General features: G+C 35.7%; 6 protein-coding genes across 7 annotated transcripts; 4 read left to right on the forward strand and 2 right to left on the reverse strand.

The window, feature by feature from the left end:
• The first annotated feature begins 328 nt into the window (after positions 1-328).
• Positions 329-7,316, forward strand: LOC107226981 (4-coumarate--CoA ligase 2). The gene is made up of 6 exons (XM_015667972.2): positions 329-689; positions 1,134-1,492; positions 1,572-2,101; positions 2,209-2,546; positions 6,712-6,882; positions 7,185-7,316. The coding sequence occupies exons 1-6, from the start codon at positions 474-476 to the stop codon at positions 7,290-7,292; spliced, it is 1,722 nt and encodes a 573-aa protein (XP_015523458.1). The 5' UTR covers positions 329-473; the 3' UTR covers positions 7,293-7,316.
• On the reverse strand, positions 2,868-6,041 carry LOC107226979 (serine/threonine-protein phosphatase 4 regulatory subunit 2). The gene has a single exon (XM_015667970.2). The coding sequence runs from the start codon at positions 5,903-5,905 to the stop codon at positions 3,716-3,718; it is 2,190 nt and encodes a 729-aa protein (XP_015523456.1). The 5' UTR covers positions 5,906-6,041; the 3' UTR covers positions 2,868-3,715.
• Positions 7,317-8,112: 796 nt separating the features above from the next.
• LOC107226971 (protein SERAC1-like) lies at positions 8,113-13,144 on the forward strand. 2 transcript variants are annotated; one of them, XM_015667961.2, is made up of 14 exons: positions 8,113-8,315; positions 8,453-8,653; positions 8,781-8,908; positions 9,120-9,230; positions 9,304-9,439; positions 9,637-9,780; positions 9,931-10,188; positions 10,282-10,477; positions 10,619-10,783; positions 10,899-11,026; positions 11,257-11,409; positions 11,583-11,729; positions 11,866-11,932; positions 12,640-13,144. In XM_015667961.2, the coding sequence occupies exons 1-14, from the start codon at positions 8,141-8,143 to the stop codon at positions 12,731-12,733; spliced, it is 2,103 nt and encodes a 700-aa protein (XP_015523447.2). In that variant the 5' UTR covers positions 8,113-8,140; the 3' UTR covers positions 12,734-13,144. The 2 variants fall into 2 exon arrangements, with proteins under 2 accessions (XP_015523447.2, XP_046600195.1); XM_046744239.1 differs by lacking the exon at positions 8,453-8,653.
• A 132-nt stretch (positions 13,145-13,276) lies between these two features.
• LOC107226989 lies at positions 13,277-16,904 on the forward strand. Its single transcript, XM_015667987.2, has 2 exons — positions 13,277-14,261; positions 14,898-16,904. Exons 1-2 carry the CDS (start codon positions 14,189-14,191, stop codon positions 16,043-16,045), a joined length of 1,221 nt encoding a protein of 406 aa, XP_015523473.1. The 5' UTR covers positions 13,277-14,188; the 3' UTR covers positions 16,046-16,904.
• Positions 16,905-17,478: 574 nt separating this feature from the next.
• On the reverse strand, positions 17,479-19,711 carry LOC107226991 (eukaryotic translation initiation factor 3 subunit F). The gene is made up of 5 exons (XM_015667989.2): positions 19,551-19,711; positions 19,077-19,246; positions 18,724-18,906; positions 17,904-18,119; positions 17,479-17,735 (listed from the first exon to the last, which is right to left on the reverse strand). The coding sequence occupies exons 1-5, from the start codon at positions 19,657-19,659 to the stop codon at positions 17,562-17,564; spliced, it is 852 nt and encodes a 283-aa protein (XP_015523475.1). The 5' UTR covers positions 19,660-19,711; the 3' UTR covers positions 17,479-17,561.
• Positions 19,712-20,108: 397 nt separating this feature from the next.
• Positions 20,109-23,209, forward strand: LOC107226990 (46 kDa FK506-binding nuclear protein). Its single transcript, XM_015667988.2, has 4 exons — positions 20,109-20,295; positions 20,517-20,606; positions 20,690-21,668; positions 21,902-23,209. Exons 1-4 carry the CDS (start codon positions 20,286-20,288, stop codon positions 21,981-21,983), a joined length of 1,161 nt encoding a protein of 386 aa, XP_015523474.1. The 5' UTR covers positions 20,109-20,285; the 3' UTR covers positions 21,984-23,209.
• The last annotated feature ends 88 nt before the right edge of the window (positions 23,210-23,297 follow it).

Raw genomic sequence — 23,297 nt, forward strand, 5'->3', positions numbered from 1 at the left:
GTATTGAAGTGCCAAAGATCTTAGACTTGTGATACCCATACGGAGAGATTTTTAATATTTCATATGATTCTTTGACCCTACATATGCCTATAGATGTAAAGGAAATTTTCTTCAGTGAAGTCCAAACTAGCAGTCTGTCAATGAATATTCAACTCGACTTAATATCGTTCTAATTACAGTCCTAAGACATTTTCTGAATTGTAATTGTGTTTCATTCTATAATTCAATACTTTACGGGAGTGCATTTATCGCATCGATTATTATTAAACAAGATAAATTCACTATATACCAATAAAGTTAACACTGATTTTTTTTTTTAATTCATACCAAATCGGAATCGTTTATTTATTTTGAATTACTGAACAAATAATTATGTGTAATAATTAGAACCAAACTTATATCACTATTTTTCACAATAACTCTTCACATATCTGATTGCACGCATAAATTTTACATTACAACTTAATTTTGAAATGTCTCTATTACGTGTGACGCCTTACCGGAATCTAAGTACATTAAATCACATAATCAAGAACATTTTTACAACCCATAATGTTCCAAAAAATAAGAATTATGGGACAGCGTCTAGTGTTGTGAAGAGTACTTATGAGGATATAAGTATACCGAATCAAAGTGTCACTAGTTTAGTCTTATCGCAAAAAGATCACCGTGCAGAGTCACCAGCAGTGGTATGAGTTTATTATTAATAATATCTTACTACTAACTTCAACACAATTTTACAAAATTAATGCAATTTTCACAGCACGGTGGCTAATGTGCTTTACTGTCTAAGTCCTACTTTGTGATATGATTTAACTTCAATACAATTTTAGATTTTCAAACTGGTGCAAAATAGAACCAGTTGAAATTCGTAGACATATTTGTCCATAAACAGCTTGCAAACGGTTTAAATGGCTAATTAGCTGGCCCAATATAGCATTCAACAGAGATAAGTGATACGTTAGAGATAAGGTTCATGAATGTCAAAGTTCACAACGTGATACATACAATAATATAAATCCTTCAGTCTTTTCTTAATACATATCCATTTTCAACACAGCGTGTTATGTCAAATCGAAGGAAAAAAATGCAACATCGACTTAATAGGTTCATTACTATTATTTGTTGAATAGACATGTGGAGTCTCGGGACGATCGTATACATTTGGTATGACAAGAATGCTAATAGAACGAGGAGCAGCAGCACTCATAGGACAAGTCGGTTTAAAACCCGGTGACCGAATTGGTTTGATCCTACCTAATATCCCAGAATATGTAATTGCCATTCATTCAGCAATGTCAGCTGGATTAACAGTAACGTTTGCGAATCCATTGTACACGGAAGAAGAAATTACACGACAATTTCAAAGTGTAGGAGTGAAATCTATTGTAACGATACCGCTTCTCCTTGAGACTGCTTTGCAGATATCAAAAAAATTGCCAAATTATACACAAACTATAAATATTGGCGGAGAGCCTGATCCTGGTAAAAAGTATGTGCATTATAGTGATGTGGTACTGTCATCTCTGAATCGATCCTGTTATACCACCCACTTTGATTACAAATTGCAGTGTTCTGAGCATGCAGGCTCTCTTAATGGATAACGATGAAGTTGATCTTCCAAAAGTAAACCCAACGGACATAGCTGTCCTGCCATACAGCTCTGGCACAACTGGACCACCGAAAGGGGTGATGCTGACACATCAGAACCTTGTGGCAAACATTGTGCAATGCAGTCACCATGATTTCAATGACTTGCCAGCATTTGAAGGACCGCAGAAAACCGTTTTCACAGTCTTACCATTCTTCCATATTTATGGTTTCAATACTATCATGAACATATCACTGTACAGAGGGGAGCATCTTATAACTATACCTCGATTTACTCCTGAAGATTACTTAAGCTGTCTGATCAAGTATAAGCCAGACACACTGTTCGTTGTTCCGTCGTTGTTGCTGTTCTTGGCATCTCATCCAGAAATTACAGCAGATCATTTGTCAAGTGTGAAAAGAGTACTATCTGGTGCTGCGCCCGCAACGAAAAATTTGATAGACAAGTTTACTGAAAAATTGAATCGCGATGACTGTGTGATCAATCAAGGTTGATACAACTGAAGTGTTTATAACTACCAAACATATTCGTGCATGCATATGTGTTAAATATTCACATACGATAATTATTTATGATGTTTCATATATCTGTTGTAGGATACGGGATGACAGAAACCAGTCCCGTCACTATGCTCACACCATTTCGGATAGAGCAGAGCAAAGCTGGTAGTTGCGGTCGCCTGTTACCATCAACATCCGCAAGGCTTGTAGATCAAACTAATGGTCAAGATATCACAGTACCTTACAAGTCAGGCGAACTCCTAATTAAGGGTCCGCAACTTATGAAAGGATACTTCAATAATCCTAAAGCAACAGACGAAACTATCGACGAAGAGGGATGGCTACACACAGGGGATGTTGCTTACTATGATGATGCTGAATATTTTTTTATTGTTGACAGAACTAAAGAGCTCATCAAGGTGAAGGGAAACCAGGTAAGAACTAAAAAATTCAGTAAAATAGTTTTTAGTAATTATTGTGACTCAAAGATCAAATTGAATATTCTTTTGAAATATTGTGCCAACGATTTAAAAGAAGCTTTGAAATACACTGAAGGAGTTTTTAAAAAGTAATAATCTTTTACCCATGAAAATAAAAAATTAGGCATAAACACTCCAAATTGATATTCTATTCAGAAAGGTGAGTTCATACAGGGATATCTTTTGTCAGGAGTCGCTGAATCCCAAGATTTTATTTATTATAAAAATAGATTATTCTTGCAAGGTGGTTGAATTAAACCGGAGAATGATTTTCTCACAATAATCTTTATGTATTTTATAAAATAATGTACACGCTATATTAAGTTATTCATGTGACATAACCATTTGTTACGATTACATAAGTTAAGAAATGATTTACTCTCAGACAATCCATTTTGATAGCCTTGCGTCTACAGTTAAAAAGTTACTTTAAATACTAGCTTATAAATATGCTAAACGACCTTATGCTTTCAAAAATTGGACTCATTTTTTTCACTGATTAATTATCAATGCAGTTCACAATATCATTCTTACGATATTGCTCACTAGCATTAGAATACATGATATACAAACCTTAGCTTTGATATCAAAGATTATACAATTGACGAACACCTTAGAAACTTTGAAGTAAGTATTTATATTTCAAGGTTTTTCCTGCTACCCCAAAGATTTTCAATTTTCGAAAAAAAACTTCTTACCACATTTTCTGTAAAAAGCTGAGATCTTGAAGGTCATTCTGAGTAAATTCCAAGGAATAAGCATTTTTCAGTATGTAAACGAGTCAGAAGAAGGAGCAAAGGTATGCATTATTCCCCCAGGAGTTTCCCAAATGTATTAAGTTTGATCAAATACAATGTGTTTCAAAGGCTCCCTTCTCCCAGTTGTTTAGAATCAAAATGATATTTCCACGTGAACATTTCTTAAATAGTGAAAGATTTTGATTCATATTGTTCAATCATTTGTGTGTTTACGAGTTTTTCGTGACGAGGCAATATTTAGTTTTATAAAAAATTACTAATTAAAAAAAAACGTCCAGCTTTCTAGTAAATTAAATTGTGATATTTTTTCTCAACAAAATCAGAGTAATCCTATAGAATAATACAAATGTTTTACTCTACTTTTCATTAACTTTTATCCAAATCACTGACTTCTTGCTCCATTGGCTCATCTTGCTGAAAAGTCTGGTTGCCTTCGGCAATGTCGACTTCCATCGACTCAACTGGTGCAACACCTTGAACTAAAGCTGAATTAGTGACGACTGATGAGGGCTTCTCTGTTAAGAATGCTTGACCTGATTGAGCATCTGTAGCGTCTGGATTCGCCTTTAAAGCATCTTCTGTTTTCAAAGTATCAATCAATTCTTTCTCCTTTTCACCTAGTGACGAAGCTGTATTCACTGCAGTGTTGTGTTCTTCATTAGTAACGTCGACTATCAGTTGTTTAGTTTCTAAGTCTGGAACAGATACTTCCTCTTTGGGCTCTTCTACTATTGGCAATGGATCAGGAACAATAGATTTTGTGATTTTTGTATCATTCTCGTCGCTAGTTTCTTTAATTGTGGTCAATGTTTGCAGCTGTAGTACGCAGTCAGATATTTTTTCCTTTTCTGCTAGGCATTCTGTACTCTCCTCAAATTCATCGGTTCGTTTACTGCCTTCTGTAGTAGGTAGGGTTTCTTCCATAATTTGTTCAGTTTCCTTGGCCAATACATTTAATTCCTTAGAATCGGTTGTAATTTCCGTTTCTTTGGATATTGTGATATTCTGTGTAACATTTTCTCTAGTTTCAACCGTACAGGGGATTATAGGTTCTGGTGTTACTGGTGGTAACGTAACTTCAGCTTCTTTCTCGCTCAGACTTATTTTGGCACAACTAACGCTGTCTTTTTCAATATTTATATCTAGTAAAGCACTTTCAGTTTCGCTTTTAAGCTGCACATTGTTATCATTATCTGATGTAACACGTTCTTTTACTTGCATCTGATCATCGCCACTGATATTCCTTTGAATTATATCATTACTTTCTTTGATTTTCTCTGTGGTTTTATCGATTGTTTCAGCATTAGTTGCTGCATCGATATTTTCAGTCATTTCAATTGAATCAGCAGTGATTACTGTTGCTGGTATAGCTGGCTCCCCGTTTTCTCCAGAAGATACAATTTCTGGAGTGACTTTAGCAACATCTGTATTAGCTTCCGTAGGTTTTTGAGTTAGCTCTATCAATGGTTCTAGATCATTTCTTATGGATTCAGCTTGGACGATAGTTTTTTCAACTGATTTAGCTTCTTCAGAATAAAATTTCTGCGGTTTGATGCCGTGAGAGATAAAGTCGCTGGACTGGAATGTAGTCTGCAGTGTTTTAGTTGACTCAAACGCCTCGTTTTCATTATTCTCCATATCGAGGCTAGGCTGAGAGTTGGTATCTTCGTTCATAATTGCTTCCGGTACATCTCCAACTATATTAGAAGGTTCGGGGACCATATTGGATAAATTTTGGATCCCGGATGTGGAATTGAGGTCTTGCGGTTGAATCTGTGATGTCAAATTTGCAATGTTAGCAATTTCAGATGTCGATGGGGTGAAAGTTGAAGGTAGATCCTGGCCTTTTGCAGTTATCTCAGAATCGCATAGCTCAGAATCGGCTCCGTACGGTGTGAAGGCTTCGACAGAAACTGGGCTACTTTTTACAATAGTTAATTCAGTCGCGGGTATAATGTTTGTTGGAAGGTGATGTATATTGACTATCGTCGAATGCGTTTCTACTGTTTGAACAGTGACTGTGGTCGCCAAGGTACAAGCCCGTGCCCACAGGTCCATATCGTAAGGTGACCTACTTCCGTTGTCCTCCGTAGACCCATTTACCATACCATCGCCATTCTCGCTTCGTCTGGCCGCTGGCCCTGGTTCTCTTGTCGATACAACTAATATGTTCTTTTCAATAGCTCGCATGAATTTATCTACCCTGTTGTACTCTTTGCGTGGGGCAGTTAGGAGCTCACAAATTCTTTGCACTGTAAAGGGAGCATTGGAGAATGATTCGAGTCGATCGAGGAGAGCACTTTTCATCATATCGTAGTTGAACTGCTCAACGTTTGGACAGGGTGCCAGTTCTAAGGTCGGGCAACTCTCATAGAACTCAGTCATTACTCGTAGGAGCTTTTCTCGGAAGAGAGCTTTTATCAGAGGCCACTGATAGACAGGGTCTCCTGTTTTCGCTACCCAAGACAGATACTCTTCAAGTTCCTTTGGAATGTCAGCAGGTCGTAGCTTTTGAAATTCATCTAGTGCTTGCAGCACCTCCTCCGGGTTCTCCATGTCCCTTTTACGCCGGATTTCGAGTCTGAGACACTCGAAATTCAGTTAGTTTTTTTTTTTTTTCCTTGGATATTTTCCAACGTGAGGACAATATTCACCGAAAAATATCACCAACAACGAAAAACGCAAACACCGGGGACCAAACACAGAGACAGAATATCCAGGGCAGCCAACTCCTCGGTGTGAAATGATGAAAATTGCATTGTCGCCACTTTCACCTTCGTACTTATGAAATCACCGGCTGGATTGTTTTTTCTTTCAGATTCACGTCGGATATTGAATAACTTTAATATTTAAAGAACTTACATACGTATTCATTGAGGTACTGCTTCATCGTTAAAATCAATCTTACCGTAACCTCTGACTTTGATTTCGCAACTGGATTTCTACGCATGCGTCGTGTTACGTGACACGAAACAGCGAACCATTTAAAATTCAAATAGGTCACCAAATAATATAACACTCAAAATTTTATGCAATCTCCTTGAAAGGATATGTCACCTGCGTGAATAATACAAAAATATTTTCTGAAAATTATCAATATAATTACAACAATTGCGAAATTCTTCAATTTTTATTCCAACAATCACTCACCTTCACACTTTTCAGGGAATATACTTCCTGACACTTTTCTTTGCCTCTTACATCGAGTAGCTCATTAAATGTATCAAGTTTGGTGTTTATTGCTTATTTTCTTTTTAATTCTACATTTGAGACCGTGATTCAAACTATGTTAATCAGAAATTTTCATTTAGTTTTGTCGTGATTTCATCTAAAACTAATCTCATTTTATTTTGTCTTTTAAGGTGTCGCCGACGGAACTAGAGTCTATAATCTTAGAAATGCCTGGAGTAGTAGATGTAGCAGTCATTGGTATTCCAGACACACTTGCGGGAGAATTACCCAGAGCTTTTGTGGTAAAACAGCCAAATGCGGACTTGACCGAAGAATCTATCTCTAACTACCTAAAGCCTAAGGTTAAGAATAGAGCATATTGTTTCATCATAGGATCTCGCTATATTTCTCATTTTTGTATGCGATCACAAAGTAACAGCTGCAGCCTTGTGTTATTTGATCGTTTATGTAAAACACTCATGTTGAAGAAATTATATCAATTTCCTCTTTTCAATTGAAAAAATTATCAGATGGCATTAATTTCCTGTTCAAGATCGTTTCACGATGTCAAAAAAAATCGGGTGTTACACATTTGAGAAACATAATATAATCTGTTGAATATAAATTGATACCAATAATTTACGACAATTTTATTATTTCTCAGGTTGTTGCTTACAAGAACTTAGCAGGTGGTGTGATATTCATAAATGCGATACCGCGAAACGCAGCTGGCAAGATCATGCGTCAGGAATTGAAAGTATTTGGTAAATAAGAAATTACGTTTAAGTGAAATTTAGTATGATTTAATAAATAAATACAAGCATCAAAGATCTGTGAAGCAAATAATATTGCGTTCGCAGATCTACATCTTCTGTTATAGGAATCAGTTGTGTCAATTTCGTTATAGTTACTCTAAAATTTTATTAACAATATGAAATTTAAAAAAAATAAGTAAAGCATAATATAAGTATATACTTTTTTATAACATTAATTGAAATTATTTTCTACAAGTGTGTTAACGACCTTCTTTTGATCGCAATAACTATTTTCTTTAAAAAAAACTTAACAATAATTCGAATTTCTGCATCGCTATGTAATTATAGGTATAGGTATGTATAGCTAATATATGTATACACATGTTACACATGGGGTAAAATAAATCATATTTATTGTTGCATATTATTATCAATGAATTGTTGTATATTAGTTTTGTGAAAATCGAGTGAATTTATATTTTACGTATCTACGAAAACTATTAATTTGATCCTCACTTAATATAAATTAAATGATTACGTGAAAACCGAATTAGCTTACTTATTCCAGCCAGTCAAATTGCTTCTATATAAGTATAGTTTCATATACAAGATAACCCATGTCACATTTGTCATCATCTTTATAACAACACACCCCGCAGTCGAGATTGCGTGTCGTTGTGAACGGGTCTCTCGGTTCAGTTCGCTGCGGCAAAACGTATTTTTGACGTTGTTTTGGGACGGTAACTCATGCAAGTTCTGCATTACAGCATGTATACAAAATCTGTATACCTCCTGCGATCAGCTGGCACATGCATCGTGTTCGTAGGGTATGGATGATTGTTTTTTTCGCACAGTATTGTAGGTTATGTATACACCGACACGCAACGTCAATATCAACGTATTTTTACACAGGGGATGTTGGTTTTGCTACCAGCTACGTCAAACTTCGCAAATCCTCAGCTCGGTTGTGCCCACCAAAGTCTTGGACCTTGAGCATACACAGGCTGAATATATTTACGTAGATGATCCTCGTCTCCAAGGTAGGTTGTGAACCGATATACCTATTTGATATTTTGCGGTGAAATTTCGTAAGTTAAGTCACGTGGATCTCTCTTTTTTATTTATTTTCTTTGGATGCATCATTGTCAGTAATTTTGGTATGATCTATGGAATACAGATGTGCTTTTGCATCGGAGCAACAACGATCTCAATTCAACAATTGTACAAGAAAAGCCTGGTATTACTGATACTGTGATAACATGGTGGAAATCTCTAAATAGAAGTTTGGCATACAGATTTCTTCGCATTGCTCAAAATGGTTCATTAATGGACCGACAGAAAGCTGTATATAGCTTGAGTTATCTTAAACATTTAAAAGGTATCATGTTATTCAATTTTTCTATTTTACTGAATGCTCTTACGACAGTCAATTTAATTATAAAACTAGTCCTTCTGTGAGATTATCTTTGAAATTATTCATGAAATTGGGTCAATTTCATTATTAGATTGGGACTATTGGCAAATTGCACAGATGTTAGATGCAAGAACTGCGGTTGCACTTGCACGAATGCCAAATGTAGATCTTCGATTTTTTCTGAGACCACCTTTCTGGCGCATGCAACATGCTCCATATGTATGTATGCACATGATGTATGTATGGTTTTCTTTTTTATACCACTGCATGATTCAAACCACATGTAGAAGCTCTGTTTAAAATTTCCACTTACAGAAATCTTGTCAGAGATTACATTCGCTATTGCGATACACACATGGAGTATTTTGTAAAAATGGGGAAATATATTCAATTTCTGAAATTCAACCTAACAACCTTGAACTCATTTTAGGAAATAATCGAGAATCTAAGACTATTATTATCTGAACTGGATAAAGTATGTGCTAATTGTCACCCTTGCCTATCACAATTTCTTGAGAAAAATTTTGGAAATACACAGCGTGTGAGTATAACATGTGAGACTTAGTTTTAATGGATCGTCATTATGGCTGATACATATGTTTAAAATTTCGTAGGGTCGATTATTGTTCGATCACGATCTAACAGCTGGTGGTCTACCTGGACCGCCAAATTTAAAATGGGATCACGTACTGCTTGAATCCTGTGTCCAAACTTTGCATCATCATTCTTCACTCGGTGAACACAGTAAAGGTAATAATTTCGAAGACATACAAAATAGATATTTTGTTATTATATTATTATGACTTCTTTGCATATCATATGAAGTGAATTTCTTGTAAGTAGTGGCAGTAGTATTCTTTTTATCGGTCCCCAGTTTAGGCATTATAATTTGCCTCAATTCTACACCCTATGCCCATTATTTTACAAAAGTATTCTTTATTCTCCAGATATTGCCAATGCAGGTGGTCTGAAAGTATTGATGGAAGTTCAAAAATACTGTGAAAATGATGTAAACATATCTATTATGCTGGCTAAAATATTCTCAAACCTTAGTCTCTACAACGAATACTTGAGAGACATTTATTCATTGGGTAAATTCGTTTCACCATTAGTCACGCACACTTTGTACCTGATTTTCTGTTATTATTCACTGATCGAGATTCCATAATTAAATTCTCAACCACTCAAAAATAAATTGATGTATAATGAATTTAATATCAAAAATTGGTCTAATCTGTTAGGATGGATTGGCATATTAGCTAGATGGGCCCAGCATACAGATATAAGATTATCCGCACCTGCCGGACGAGCATTAGCAAATCTTGATGCTGATGAAAATGTGAACCAAAAATATCCACGGCGAATTTATCTTCTTCACCCCTTGCATAGAACTCGTTCATCTACTAAGTTAGATGTGGTTTTCATTCACGGCCTCTTAGGAGGGGTGTTTGTGACATGGAGACAGCGAGATTCTGACTCATTAACTTCAGGTCAACCCGGTAAGGCGCGTTGTGAAATTTGGAACAGGATATAAGACAAATCACCGAAATGTGATGCTGTCTCACGATTTTATTTACCCATTTTTGTTATAGAATCTTCATCATTACCTTCTGGATTAGAGTCAATGGTCAGCATGAGTGGTGAACAACCTCAAGAATTCCTGAGGGATTTAGCTCACGATTTGGAAATCAGCGAATGGAAACGCGTTGGGCACGATTTTGAGGTTATATTAGACGATTTTCCAAAAAATACAAAACGTCAAGCGCATGGTCCATTCACATGCAAAGGGTAGGCATAACAAACATTAGTCTAGGATGATGCATATTTTATTCATTTTAGAGCTGTGAATATATCAAATAACGCATCTAAAGTAAGATGAATATGACATTGTAACATGTAATTTTATATATGGTTCGTCTAAAATTTCAGGGATGATGTTTGTATGGCCCAAGAGGAACAGGATCGAATACACCGGACACAGTGTTGGCCCTGTGATTGGTTACCAAGCGATGTACCTTCTCTTCGTGTGCTAGGTGTGAATTATAATACCAATTTGTCAATGTGGCTGCCACTCTGTCCGATTGAAGGAATTAAGTGAGTTGATTGAAGTAACACAAAACTAAACACTGTGTAAGAAATTATCTACATAGTATGTGTCTGCGGAAATCTATTATTAAATTTGAAAATATCAAAAATCGACCTAATTTAGGGCCACGCTTAATGAACGAAGCAATGAACTTACAACAAAGCTGGCAACGGCAGGAGTTGGAAGGCGGCCAGTTATATGGGTTTGCCACTCTATGGGTGGACTGCTTGTTAAAAAAATATTGGTTCAAGGTATGTTTATCCTTTATAAATCTTATTGCAAGTAAAGAGTAGTATACTAAGGGTAGAGTATAATACAAATATATTCCAGTAACTATTGTCGTGCATAATATAAGGCAAATAGATGAATCTTGAGAATTTACTTCTATTTATAAACGTTCTTGTCTTTGTGTCAAAAATCTGTTTGTCTTATTACTATTCTTAATGCTATTAGTATTTTTTTTTTTTTCATTTTTCTGCAGAATGGAAAAATAATGACCGAAACCATATATGCAAAAACACACGTGGTATTATATTCTATAGTACACCACATCGAGGTTCCCATGTTGCGGCACTGAAACAAACCACTCAAATGTTTGTGTGGCCATCAGTTGAAGTTCAAGAACTTCGAGAAGGTAACAGATGTGTATAAAAGAAAATTTCAAAGATTTAAATTAATAAAAAATAAATTTGAAATTAAACTAAACATCTTGTAAGTGACAAAATAAAAATGTGATCAATAGTACTATTAACAATACAACATACCTATAGATACTTACTGTACGATTTTATAATTCATCTTTTGCAGGATCAAAGCAACTTCTCGAATTGCACAACGATTTTTTAAAAATGCTGGATGAATATCCAATTGATATTATCAGCTTCAGCGAAACTAAATCCACGCTCGTCACACCGTTGAAGTTTCCGCTGCAATTTGTCAATCCCACTTCATCAGGTATAGATATGAAATTGGCATAACGTCATCAAGTAGAGTAATTATGTATTTGTTATCAATTAAATTGATAGCAATCCGCTATCATTGTAACATCATATGAAAATAAAATAAAAATGTATTTTTTATTTTCTTTCAGATCCTGGTGTTGGTGAATTTTATGAAATACCTCAAGATCACTTGTCCATATGCAAACCAGCCAACAGGTGAGTGAGATTCGGGAATTATATTTAAAAGTGAAAGTATTCAAGATAGGGTGAGGAAAAATTTAGGTGCAGCATAAGAAAAATTATAATATAAATAATTTGCACGTAAAACTTGTTCCTGAAATGAATACAATAACACAGTCTTCAAAATTTGCGTAGGAAAATGATCTTTTCTCTTGAATTTTTTAAATCAACTGTGGTGTAGAAGTATCAAAGTTTTGATATTAGGTTTCTTTAATTTTCATAATCAACAAAATATCGCTGTTTGCAATTGCACATCTGTCTGCTTCTAGAGCTAAAACTTATCCGTTAAGATCGGTTTTAATTATTATGATGGAAATGACATGGCATTGTCACAGTAGTAAAAATAATATATGTTTGCTATCAAGTAAAGCCCTTTATTACGAGTATTTTGAACAGAAATTCGATGCTTATGCAAGAAAGAAGCATGGATAATAAGAGGTTTTGAATTTTTTATGAATTCTATATTTCGATTTTCTCTCGAAATAACTGCATCTTAGAATTTTTATTGTTTCCTTCGATAAAAACTGTAATCTTTCAATACACGGATTTTGAAAATGTCCTAGAAATTTTCCTGTTAAAAATTGTTTTTGCTACGATTTTTTATCCCTAAAAAACCTAAAATGATTGCCATATATGTATTTTTGAAATAGTTAAATAATATAAGTATATTTTTTATTTTACAGACGGTCATTCCTATATCAGAAAGTCGTCAATGTCATAAAACGTCATTTACAACCTTCAAAAACGATTAACAACATTGAAAATTTATACACTTGAAAAGTATAGATCCTGTGATATAGTGTTGAGTCTCAAGGGTGGCAAGTATTTAAATTTAGCTATCATAAATTTGTTTAGGTTTAATTTTTCTGATAACAGAAGCGTTCAAGACTGGATTGGCAGTAGTTTGAAATTGTCTTATTCACACTGACAATGATTGTGATCCTCGGATAATTAGGTACATAAGAAGCATGTATATATCTAGCCGGTACTATTTGAAACTATTTACATTTATTTATTTTAATCTATTAGATTTTCTATCACTATAGTTTGAATTGTGCGTTTTCATCTGTACAGATTTTTGAGTAACACCTATTTTTCTAATCACAATCAGTGATATATGTAGTTCTGGGATATTTAAAAAATATATGACCAAGTGTGACGAGTTTGCAGAAGTCGAGTTGCATAGGACGAAAACAAATTTTTTATGTTTCTTCATGTTATGTCAGTGAAGGGGGTTTACTCCTGAGCGGTAGGAATAAACTGGTTCGGTTTCGCCTTTACGTACAAAGACAACTGGAAGTTAGGAACAGGGTTGACTAACCTTGGGTTTGTTTGGAATATCAATTATATGTTTATTGCAAAGAAGTTGAGATAATGGTAGGACCGAAGTGTGCTACGCGAAAGGTATATAAGAAGTCTAGATGTGACGTTAAGAGTTAGAATAGAAGTATACCTAGAGACAAAGCGTATGGGTGCAGGAAAAGTGTGAGAATACAGAAGGAAGAGAATGGAATCAGCTGAGTAAAGGCGACAGTAAGTAGTGTGAGGCTGGATAGAGATAAGAGGACATAACAGAAACTATGGTATTAATATAAGAAATTCATACAAAATAATATATTGTACAAACCAAAATGACAATGACATGTTTTTTAAAACACCAATGAACAACGATCGTCACAATTGTAATTCATTTTCAAAAAGATACAGTTTCGAAAACAGTTAAAGAAATATGTTTATCACATATCATTCACTATAACAGTAATGTCATGTCTCACATTTTTGACTTGTAATTTGTTACTTCAATATTGTGATGGTAATTCCCATTTTGTAACTCATTACTCCTTTGTTGTTAACAATTCTTTAAATACAAATGGGTGTGACCTCATCCATTTGTGGGATCGTTTTATTCAACTACTCCTGAAATTCTGAGTGATTGTATCAACGTAACGTAAAAACTGTCTGCAGGAAATTCAATGATTGATTGAACGTCAAGTTTTCATTGCTTGTAATTAGGTGAGTTACAGCTTACACAGAAGTATAATCTTTTTTACAATAAATATAATCATACTTGCAATCTTGAGATTTCGGAGGCGAAGCACCCGCTCCATCAATGTGTCACTCACACGACAATGGATCAAATACCGTGATAAATCTAATCCGTTACTGCCAGTGATTTATATCGTAATTTATAACAATAAGATATCTTATAAAAGGTGTTCTTGCCAAGTTTGTATGACATTCAACATCAGCATGCAGGCTGTTGCGTGTCTTCTTATTTTTGCGACGTCTATCATCGCGATTCAAGGTTTGTCCTATCAATATTCAAATCGAAAGGTTTCTAAAATAACCAGATATTTTCATAATAAAATTAAATGGAAAAATGAGTAAGTTGCTATAATAATTTAAATTAGTTAAGAGAATACCAAATGTTGATTAATGTCTAATCGCTATGTGACAACTGATATAAGAGTGGGTGCCAACAGAGTGATTACAATCTACTTTTTTTATTCCAAAGTGAAAAATCTCCACTTACAATCCACCATGTAATATTTTTCTCCCTATTCGCTAGTTTTCACTCACCATTATATTGAAAGTCCTCTATATTTGAATTACATTCTTTTTTCCTAGATATGTATTAGATAAGAGAACAAACTCGAAATTTTCAGGTGAGTTGAAAAATTAACGACGGAGCCAGGAATCGAACCTGGTATCTAGAGACGCTTTACCGGAGACTTACTCCACTAGACCACCTGGCCGCCCTGACTACAGTGTCGTTAATTTCTCTCATCACCTGTATTTCGAAGATTGTTGTTTTCGTGTGCCATTGAATATGTTTACATATTAGAGATTTGAGATTTGTCGTGAGGAGACACAATGATATGTATTGTTATGTCAGTACTAATTACAAGTTATTAAGTTTGCTCCCATTCTATTATTACAGCGCAGTGCTCAGTTTCCATAAATGGAGACTTACCTGCCCCACAGCCCCTGGTCTTAAATGTGGGTGAAGGAGCAGGATTTCGACATCCAGTAGACACTTCTGGAACACTCAGTTTTGCTGCTGGAGAGAATGTCCGGTTGGTGTGCACTGGGACAAATAACAAATTTGTAAATCTCGATAGCACTGAAAGCGATGTACTGGCAACCTGCGTTAGCGGAAGCAAATTCACTGTTGATGGTGTATCGATAGAATTCAGTGACTTGGCATGCAGCTTCCTACCATGGCACTGGCAGCGCAAAAGTGGGAACACGTGTCTTGGCTCATACACCGATGTTGAAATAGGATTCGACCTGGGCACTGAATGGATAACAACTATAAACGCATGTCACGACGAAACGCGACTTGAAACGCTCTACACAACTTTTAAATTAGTTAAAGAAATCGGTGGTTTCCAGACAGGATTTCCAAGGCCCAGTTGGGTCCAGGGTATTTTTTACCCTGGTTATACATTGGCCACTCAATATAATCGAGCTACTCAAATCGCAACGATGGGAACGCTTTTAGGATCTGCCGATCTTGGCACTCAATACATTCACGCAACTAATGACTACTTCTTGGCACGTGGACATACGACCGCGAAAGCAGACTTTGTCTATGGCTCTCAGCACCGCGCTACATTCTATTATGTAAACCAGTCGCCTCAATGGCAAACTTTCAATGGTGGTAATTGGAATTCACTTGAAAATGACGTACGTAATTACGCCAGTAACACTTACCAAGATTTGACAGTTTATACCGGGGTTTATGGCATTGCTCAGTTACCGAACGTTGATGGAGTCTTGACTGATCTTTATCTCTATGCTGATGAGGCTGGAAATCGTGCTATTCCTGTTCCAAAGTTCTTTTGGAAAATCCTTTACAATGAAACAACACAACTTGGCACAGCATTCATTGGCGTCAATAACCCATATCTGACTACAGTCACCAGTGATTATTATATCTGTTCTGACATAAGTTCACAGATTCAATGGCTTACATGGTCAGCTAATTCGGTGCCTCTTGGTATATCTTATGCTTGCACAGTCGATAGTCTCAGAAATGTTGTTGAAACTATTCCCTCATTTACAGTCAAAGGCATTCTTTCTTAAGTACTTCAGTCTTTATTACCAATCAATCGCAAGTGTCGTTGGTCCGAAAAGTGTAATACTAGACAATTTTTCTTACCATTTGTGCTGGAAAGATTTTGTGATATCATAAAAAGATGAATTTTGATCTACTTTATTTCTCCATGATACAGTACTTTTTCGGTATAAGCGGGTCCGCCATAAGCGAATTGACCCTCTGTTCAGCATAAGCGCTTCCCTGACTAAGTTCAATTTATTGGATGTAAACAACTTTGTCGCAGATGCTTCATTATGAGCGAACAAGGGATTGTATGAAATTACATACTTCGTCTTAAATGTGTTGCAACAAACATCCCGATTTCAGTACGAAATTTGCAATTCACTTATAATGAAACCAGGCAAAATTTCTCGGAGTTTTATCATCTTGACTGCCCTAACGTTTGCTTATAGTAGGAAAAAAGTATTTTTAAATGAAAAATGGAATCGTATTCTCCTGCTATGATTAGTGCTATTTGTGTCAGTAAATTATCTGCGCTTCATCAGTTGGCTGACAGGTTAAATTAATGGATATTTTGGAAAGTTAAATCGAATGCTGTTCAGCTTAGCAATTATCAATAATTGTTTGGAGAACCAAGAACAAATCATTATGCGATAATACAGCTAATGAAAAGATCTTTGATATTTGTAACTTTAATCTGATTAAATTTCTGGACACTCACAAAAAATGTTTATCACATATTTTAAATACCCTAGCTATGGAAAACTTACGTAGGATTATTCGCAGTATTTGGTACTCGCAAAATTTTTTGAATTGTTCTAGTTGAATTTGTCATCGTTAATCGAGTTGAATCTTAAGTAAATAAACAAAAAATTGAGAATTCAACAGAAGTGCACTCAATGCGGACTGGTAGTTTCCTCCTTCCTGTCGATTGAATCTAGATTTTCCCTGATCAGGCCTAATGAAGAAGCACGGTACAATTCACAGTAATCAAATTACTGACAACATTAGGTTATACTGAAATTCTGAAAGAGAGTTAGTGGATGATATATGAAAGTGTTTTTACAAACTTACTTACTGGATTAAATCCATAACCAATATCGATATTTCCAGGATTTTAAAATTGCCCTTGTTCTATACAGTCACAAAGAGATATAAAAAAAATACAAGCTCCAAGGCGTGATAATGTGGTTTAACGTATATGCAAGATTTGAAAAGTTTGTAATTTTGGTCGTACAAATATACTATGGTTCAATATTAGCAAATTGTACAAAACATTGTGTGATAAAACAAAACACAAGACGGTTTTCTGCAAACTACGACCTCCGACGTTTGGAAGCTATGGTAGAAATAAGCACAGTTTCAAACGTTCAAGAATCTTCTACTGTGATGTTTTGTAAAATATATGTGTTATGTATATATGTATAAAAAACTAGATTAAGCAATTTAGTTACATCAGTTTGTTTTTACAGATTTTTATTGGAGCCATACATTACTCTTAGCTTTACTTGGTGCTGTTTATTTGGTGAGCTTAGTTTTGGCTCATAAGGTAGTCAGAAGGGTGAGCTTCTCGTTCAGCTGTAGTTGAGTTTTGATTAACTGGGAAAGAGCAACAACCATGAGGAGGTCCTTGACATTGCTGTTAAACATTTGGTCGAACTGATCAGCTGACATTTTAGGTACCGAATGTACCATATCTAACAGGGCTCGCCCAACCTGTAATTTTATGTTATTTTATTCAATTGTTTATTTTCAATACTTGATTGTACAGTACTTGCGAACATGTACAAAGGTCATCCAAATTTCTTGTTATAGAAAGTGAAATATTGCCCAGTACATTTTGAATTATTTTCATTCCTACTGCTATCTACGTCAATTTGTTACCTGATTATCAGCAATTTGTTTGCCTGCCAAAACATCATCTACGTAATTGAGGACTTGGTCTACCAAAGTCAGTAGTTTAGTGCTAGCTTCTGCTATTTGTGCCAGGTCTAACATTGGTTCTACTCCCCCCTGCTTTGAAAGTGCTTGACCCGGAGGTAAAGTTTGTGTTTTAGCGCATAGTTGTAGCCCTACGATCTCAGGTTCATAAGAAGTGACCTGTTGTAAGTAAAAGTACAAGTTATTACCACTCCAAACAGAGCAACTACCAGCAGCTGTACCTGAAAAAGGTGAGACAAGAATTTTTTCGACACCTACTTGGCAGGTTAAATTTTTGAAGCCTATGGGGCATACGTAAAGTGTCCCAATTTTGAACAGTGTGATGAAACTATTTTTGCGCAAATACTAGGGATTTCTTGGGCACACGCGTACTTTCGACCAACTCAATCGTTGCTCAATGCAGTGTCTTGCATTAAGCGTATGTTCTATAATCACAATTTGATATGCTATGAGTGGCTCATTTGGTGCTTCTTAAATCGAACTTCCTTTACAGGTATTGGAAAAATTTGCTTAATCATATTATTACAGTGCTCGCCTTGGCTCATGCTGCATTTGCACTAGTATTCCTGCAACTGCAGCACTCGCCTTTGTTGTTCGGGGTGCAAACTTCACAATTACTCACTTCTAACACAATATAGTATTATAGACTCCAAGAGATGAATAATGAAAATTAGTTTTTTCACAGAAACATAGTACAAGTAAAAATTCATAAAACCTTGACCTATTATTGCTAAATTACTAGTTGCATAAATTTTTTTTTTACCTGAACTCTGACAGGTGTAAACATACAACCCTGCTTGCCATTTGGCACACCCAATTGGACGCATACGTATGCCTTGATACCCATTCTAGTAGTGTTGGCCATTGTTGTGTCCAGAGTTAAATGAACTGGATTATTGCATTCTCGGGCATAATACTCATGGATGACAGATGAGTGATTGGTAACCTGGATCACAAGGAAAAAAACTTGATGAATAAACATATGTTGCTAAAATCAAGAGCATACTTTTCAAGTCTGATTAAATTAGCCAACACATTCACTGTTTGGATATTATTATCATCTTGTAAATATATTTGAGATGGGAAGCAAAGTACCACAACTCTTGACATCTGTACCTCTTTTCCAGTAGCCCACCAACCCACTATGCTTTCTTGGGCATTTACTCGGTGATTTAAGTCGTACAGATCCATTGCGTAGTTCAGCTCGGCTTCGACCTGATCTGCATATTCCTTGTGAGGTACGCAGAAGCAATTTGTTACTTCAACAATGCCCTTCTCCACCGTCCCTATGAAAAATCATGATAAATACGTTCTGTCGAGACAATACCTGAACTTACATGACAATTTGAGTACTAATTGCAAGGAAAAAGTATAGAAATTTTTAGGGAATTCAATTCTTTTTAGATTTCGCTGAAATTTCACATTTGCAGTAGACGTGACGTTAATAAATTATAATGTTTAAAAGGATTGATAATATGGAAACATGTGACATGTAGAAGGTGACGTCCGACGTTCATTCGTCTATCCGCTATCACAATTTCTGAGAAACCGTACGAGTAGTCGAAAGTTTATTCTGTGTTTCTTTGTTACCAAGCAGGGTTCCGATGACACGGTGAGTATCCGCATTACGTCGCTCGTAGGCATCGACTATTTGAAATAAAACAACTGGGTGCACCTTGACAATGAGGTTAAGCGCCATTTTTGGTGCGTCAAAGTTGGTCAAAAGTGGTCAAGAGACGTTGGCTATAATTACAATAACGCTGTTAGATCGTAAACCCAAACACTGAATCCTGCTACCTCTAGTCAATTACAGTTGTGAACTGTTGTGTCTCACTTTTCTCGTTCTCATTTACGTCCGGTGATTAATGTTGTTTTGCCCGCAAAATAGCTGCCCTCATTTGAAACAATACTGAAGTTGTGATGCGAAAATTGCCAAAAAAATGTTTCATCAGCATGGTCAATATTTCTGTATATTGTAAAATAAGTTTTGTTGATCATTACAGATGAAAAAACTGGATTTGGTTTTCATTTCATCAGGGTACCGTTGGTACTGCCTCTCGAGGAATCAACATGAACTCATCGTACCAGATGAAAAAAATGATGACCAATTCCTATCTAGTCTCTTCAATCGTTCATGGCCTGTTCCTTTACCGCCGGTTCAATCACATCTTGGCGCGAGTAGGATCTAACTCCGAGCACCGGGAAACCGTTGATCAACTGTGCATGCGTTTCTTTTATTTTCGGTGATATATTATTGAAGTAGTGAAAACGATTGTTGATTCATTAAATTTATTGCAACGTTTATTGTAGGTCAAAATAGCCAATATGTTTTGGGGTAAGTACCAACAAGTGCCATGTGTTACCCCTGATCTGAGCAGATCTGAGTTGCCGGTTATTTCAAGAATGGCGTCGCCATGTGATCTCCAATAAAGATTATCACAGCGTGCGGGCTAAGAGCTCCATACGCGAGGATGAAATTCCTCGTCTAACGTCATTCCGAATTAAAAAATGACCAATAAATATAACCACCTAAAAGTATGTTAATGTTTGTTTCAGGCTTAATTATAGAGCCGAATAAACGGTACACGCAAACCGTAGAACGGTCGTTTCACGTGTCCATGGCGAGCTTGGACACAAATACTGGAGGTAGGAATCTTCTATTTTTCGTTTCGATACCGAATCCAATATGAATTTTTCAAATTATTATAATCATGCGGTTCTTATTCAAGGCTCGTATACTGGGGTTGTTCAAGTAATGCTTCATTACGAGAATCGGACTTTTCTTTTATGCACACTGAACAAAGGAGCTGCGCTGCAGGTTCCGTTGGATCTCAATTTTCAAGAAGGAACCGAAATAGCCTTTAGTTCCAATGGTAGCGGTCTTGTACATTTGACAGGATATCTAGTACCAGAAGAAGATGACCTAGATGATGAACTAGAAGAAGAAGAAGAAGAGGAGGACATTCCACAGCTCATTGGTAAACCAAGTAAACGCAAGGCCACAGATTCCATTAAACAATCTCAGAATCATTTGAAACGTCTGAAGGAGGAGGGAGAACAACAGTCTTCTGACGAAGGTGATGACGATGATGAACTAGATGAAGAAGATGATGGGAGTGATTCAGATGAACTGCAAAGTGCGCTACTGGACGCGGAAGAGGAGGAGGATGAAGATGATGATGATGATGATGATGACGACGAGGGGGATGAAGAGGAGGAAGAGGAGGAAGTAGTCAAACCCTCATCAACCACAAAGAAACAAAAACAACAAAAGCAGCAGCAGCAACAACAACAACAACAACAACAACCAGCACAAAAACAACAGAATAAAAAGCAAGAAAAGCAGAAATTACTGAACGGCAAAGATGTCAAACAAGATCAGAAACAGCAAGCTAAACAACAAAAGAAAAACAAACTTGAACAGCAAGTCCAAGCTTCAAAGCAGGAACAAAAAAAACGAGTAATTGAAGGTGGTGTACAAATAGAGGATTTAACACTTGGGTCTGGCCCTCCGGCAAAGGCTGGAAAATTTGTTTCAGTTTATTATGTAGGACGGTTTAAAAATGGGAAAAAATTTGATTCATGCAGTCAGGGAGATGGATTCAAGTTCCGTCTAGGGAAAAATGAAGTCATTCAAGGATGGGATATCGGTATTGTAGGAATGAAGACTGGCGGGAAAAGACGCATTACAATCCCACCAGCTTTGGCGTAAGTAACAATTTAGGATTTTTCTGTTCATTGAAACTTGAATGACTTATATTTTACAATATGTATTAGTTCTTGCATTATTCGTGATTTATCTGAACTAAATTGTTCCTGAAATCTTTGAAGACCTTTTAGTGAGCAAATCTCTTACGTCTTACGAGCACAATATTTACGACTGATGACTATTTCCATAACATTAAAACTGATGAGCAATCAAATTATTTATCTTGTTCTAGATATGGAGCAAAAGGTTCACCACCAGCTATTCCACCCAACAGTGTACTTGTGTTTGAAGTTGACCTTAGGAATGTCCACTAGAACTTGGGTATACTCAAGAAAAATGTGGATGAACATTTCAAAAACAATTACTCTTACTATCTCCATGGTGTACCTCATACATTTCCGACATGTCTGGTGATACTTCGTAAACTTTTCAGATATAAAACTTGCATGTACGTTTTATTTTTAATACAATAGTTTTTATTAAATAACTACCATTGTTACAATCGTATTCTGAATCTATTCAAACACGAACGTGATGACAGATTTGATAATATTCAAAACAGTGTAACTTATGACATTACCAATGTAGTTTTCCAAAAATGTGTGAAATCGTATAGCAAATACGGAGATTGATCGATTTTTATTGGCAGTTTTAGGTAGCATAATCGGGTCAAACTTACAATTGGGTTATACTTTTTGTTTTAGTTTATAATATCAACGGGTTCGTAAAAATCAGTGTTTGTTACATGCGTATAAAACAAACGACGCATTCATCACAAGTTACAAGCCCAAACTTTTTCTCGTATACATATATTGAAACAAACCTTGGATCAACGTGATGCAACCATATATGAGTAATGTTATTGTAGAGCCGATAGGATTAACTTACTAATTATCCAACTAGCGAACTACAATTATTGATTTTTATGAGAAAATTGGAATCTAACGTTTATAAATAAACTAAATTATATTAAGGAAGGTCAAGATGTTATTTACAGTGTGATTCCTGAAAAGTTGAGACTTCATTAAACATGAAATAAGTTACATTTTAGTTAACAACTTTATTTTCCGTCAGTTTTGTGCCAACACTATAGTCGGATTAGATACAAACTTGAAATTTTGAAGTATTCTATTAACATTAAGGAGAGTTCAAATTAGGTATAATAAACTACATCTGCTGCATTCGAATAGTCTTAGCTGTAAAACCTGATGTTTAATATAATCAACACGTCTTACAAGCTGATCCAAAAATTGAATCAGTTTGATCCGCGACTCATTTAATCTAAATATACACACCTAAAATGATTGCTAGAAATTTCCTATTGTATAGTAACAAATATTAGTACCCTTCAAAGTAAAGTGGATTCTTACAAACAATGGTGCAGAACTTGTATCAGCAGCAATAATAAATGAAAATTACCACCCTAATTTACAATTGGCTATGGGGTACGAGACTGAATCAAAATCACTTGTTAAAAAGAAACTGTAGAAGAGTTACAGTCTGGAAATGGAAATAATTTCATTTGCTTGGTGAAATCTATTTTCCCAATCAAAATAATACATCACATAAAACCTATCAATCGACTTTTGTTGACTTTTGACTTCTTGACCACGAAAGTGTACATCCCC

The sequence above is a fragment of the Neodiprion lecontei genome, chromosome 6 (genome assembly GCF_021901455.1).
Source record: "Neodiprion lecontei isolate iyNeoLeco1 chromosome 6, iyNeoLeco1.1, whole genome shotgun sequence".
In the NCBI taxonomy this organism is placed as follows: Eukaryota; Metazoa; Arthropoda; class Insecta; order Hymenoptera; family Diprionidae; genus Neodiprion; species Neodiprion lecontei.

Bases quoted from the DNA above. Each gene is read 5' to 3' on its own strand.
- LOC107226981 (XM_015667972.2), top strand. From the start codon at position 474: ATGTCTCTATTACGTGTGACGCCTTACCGGAATCTAAGTACATTAAAT. The intron at 1,493-1,571 runs GTATGTGCATTA...TACAAATTGCAG, and splicing joins GAGCCTGATCCTGGTAAAAA to TGTTCTGAGCATGCAGGCTC. The intron at 6,883-7,184 runs GTTAAGAATAGA...ATTATTTCTCAG, and splicing joins CTAACTACCTAAAGCCTAAG to GTTGTTGCTTACAAGAACTT.
- LOC107226979 (XM_015667970.2), bottom strand. From the start codon at position 5,905: ATGGAGAACCCGGAGGAGGTGCTGCAAGCACTAGATGAATTTCAAAAG.
- LOC107226971 (XM_015667961.2), top strand. From the start codon at position 8,141: ATGTATACACCGACACGCAACGTCAATATCAACGTATTTTTACACAGG. The intron at 9,440-9,636 runs GTAATAATTTCG...TTTATTCTCCAG, and splicing joins ACTCGGTGAACACAGTAAAG to ATATTGCCAATGCAGGTGGT. The intron at 11,933-12,639 runs GTGAGTGAGATT...TTTATTTTACAG, and splicing joins ATATGCAAACCAGCCAACAG to ACGGTCATTCCTATATCAGA.
- LOC107226989 (XM_015667987.2), top strand. From the start codon at position 14,189: ATGACATTCAACATCAGCATGCAGGCTGTTGCGTGTCTTCTTATTTTT. The intron at 14,262-14,897 runs GTTTGTCCTATC...CTATTATTACAG, and splicing joins GTCTATCATCGCGATTCAAG to CGCAGTGCTCAGTTTCCATA.
- LOC107226991 (XM_015667989.2), bottom strand. From the start codon at position 19,659: ATGGCGCTTAACCTCATTGTCAAGGTGCACCCAGTTGTTTTATTTCAA. The intron at 18,907-19,076 runs GTACAGATGTCA...CTTGTGATCCAG, and splicing joins GGTGGGCTACTGGAAAAGAG to GTTACCAATCACTCATCTGT. The intron at 17,736-17,903 runs GTAACAAATTGA...ATAAAATTACAG, and splicing joins AACAAATTGCTGATAATCAG to GTTGGGCGAGCCCTGTTAGA.
- LOC107226990 (XM_015667988.2), top strand. The intron at 20,607-20,689 runs GTAGGAATCTTC...TTCTTATTCAAG, and splicing joins CTTGGACACAAATACTGGAG to GCTCGTATACTGGGGTTGTT. The intron at 21,669-21,901 runs GTAAGTAACAAT...ATCTTGTTCTAG, and splicing joins ACAATCCCACCAGCTTTGGC to ATATGGAGCAAAAGGTTCAC.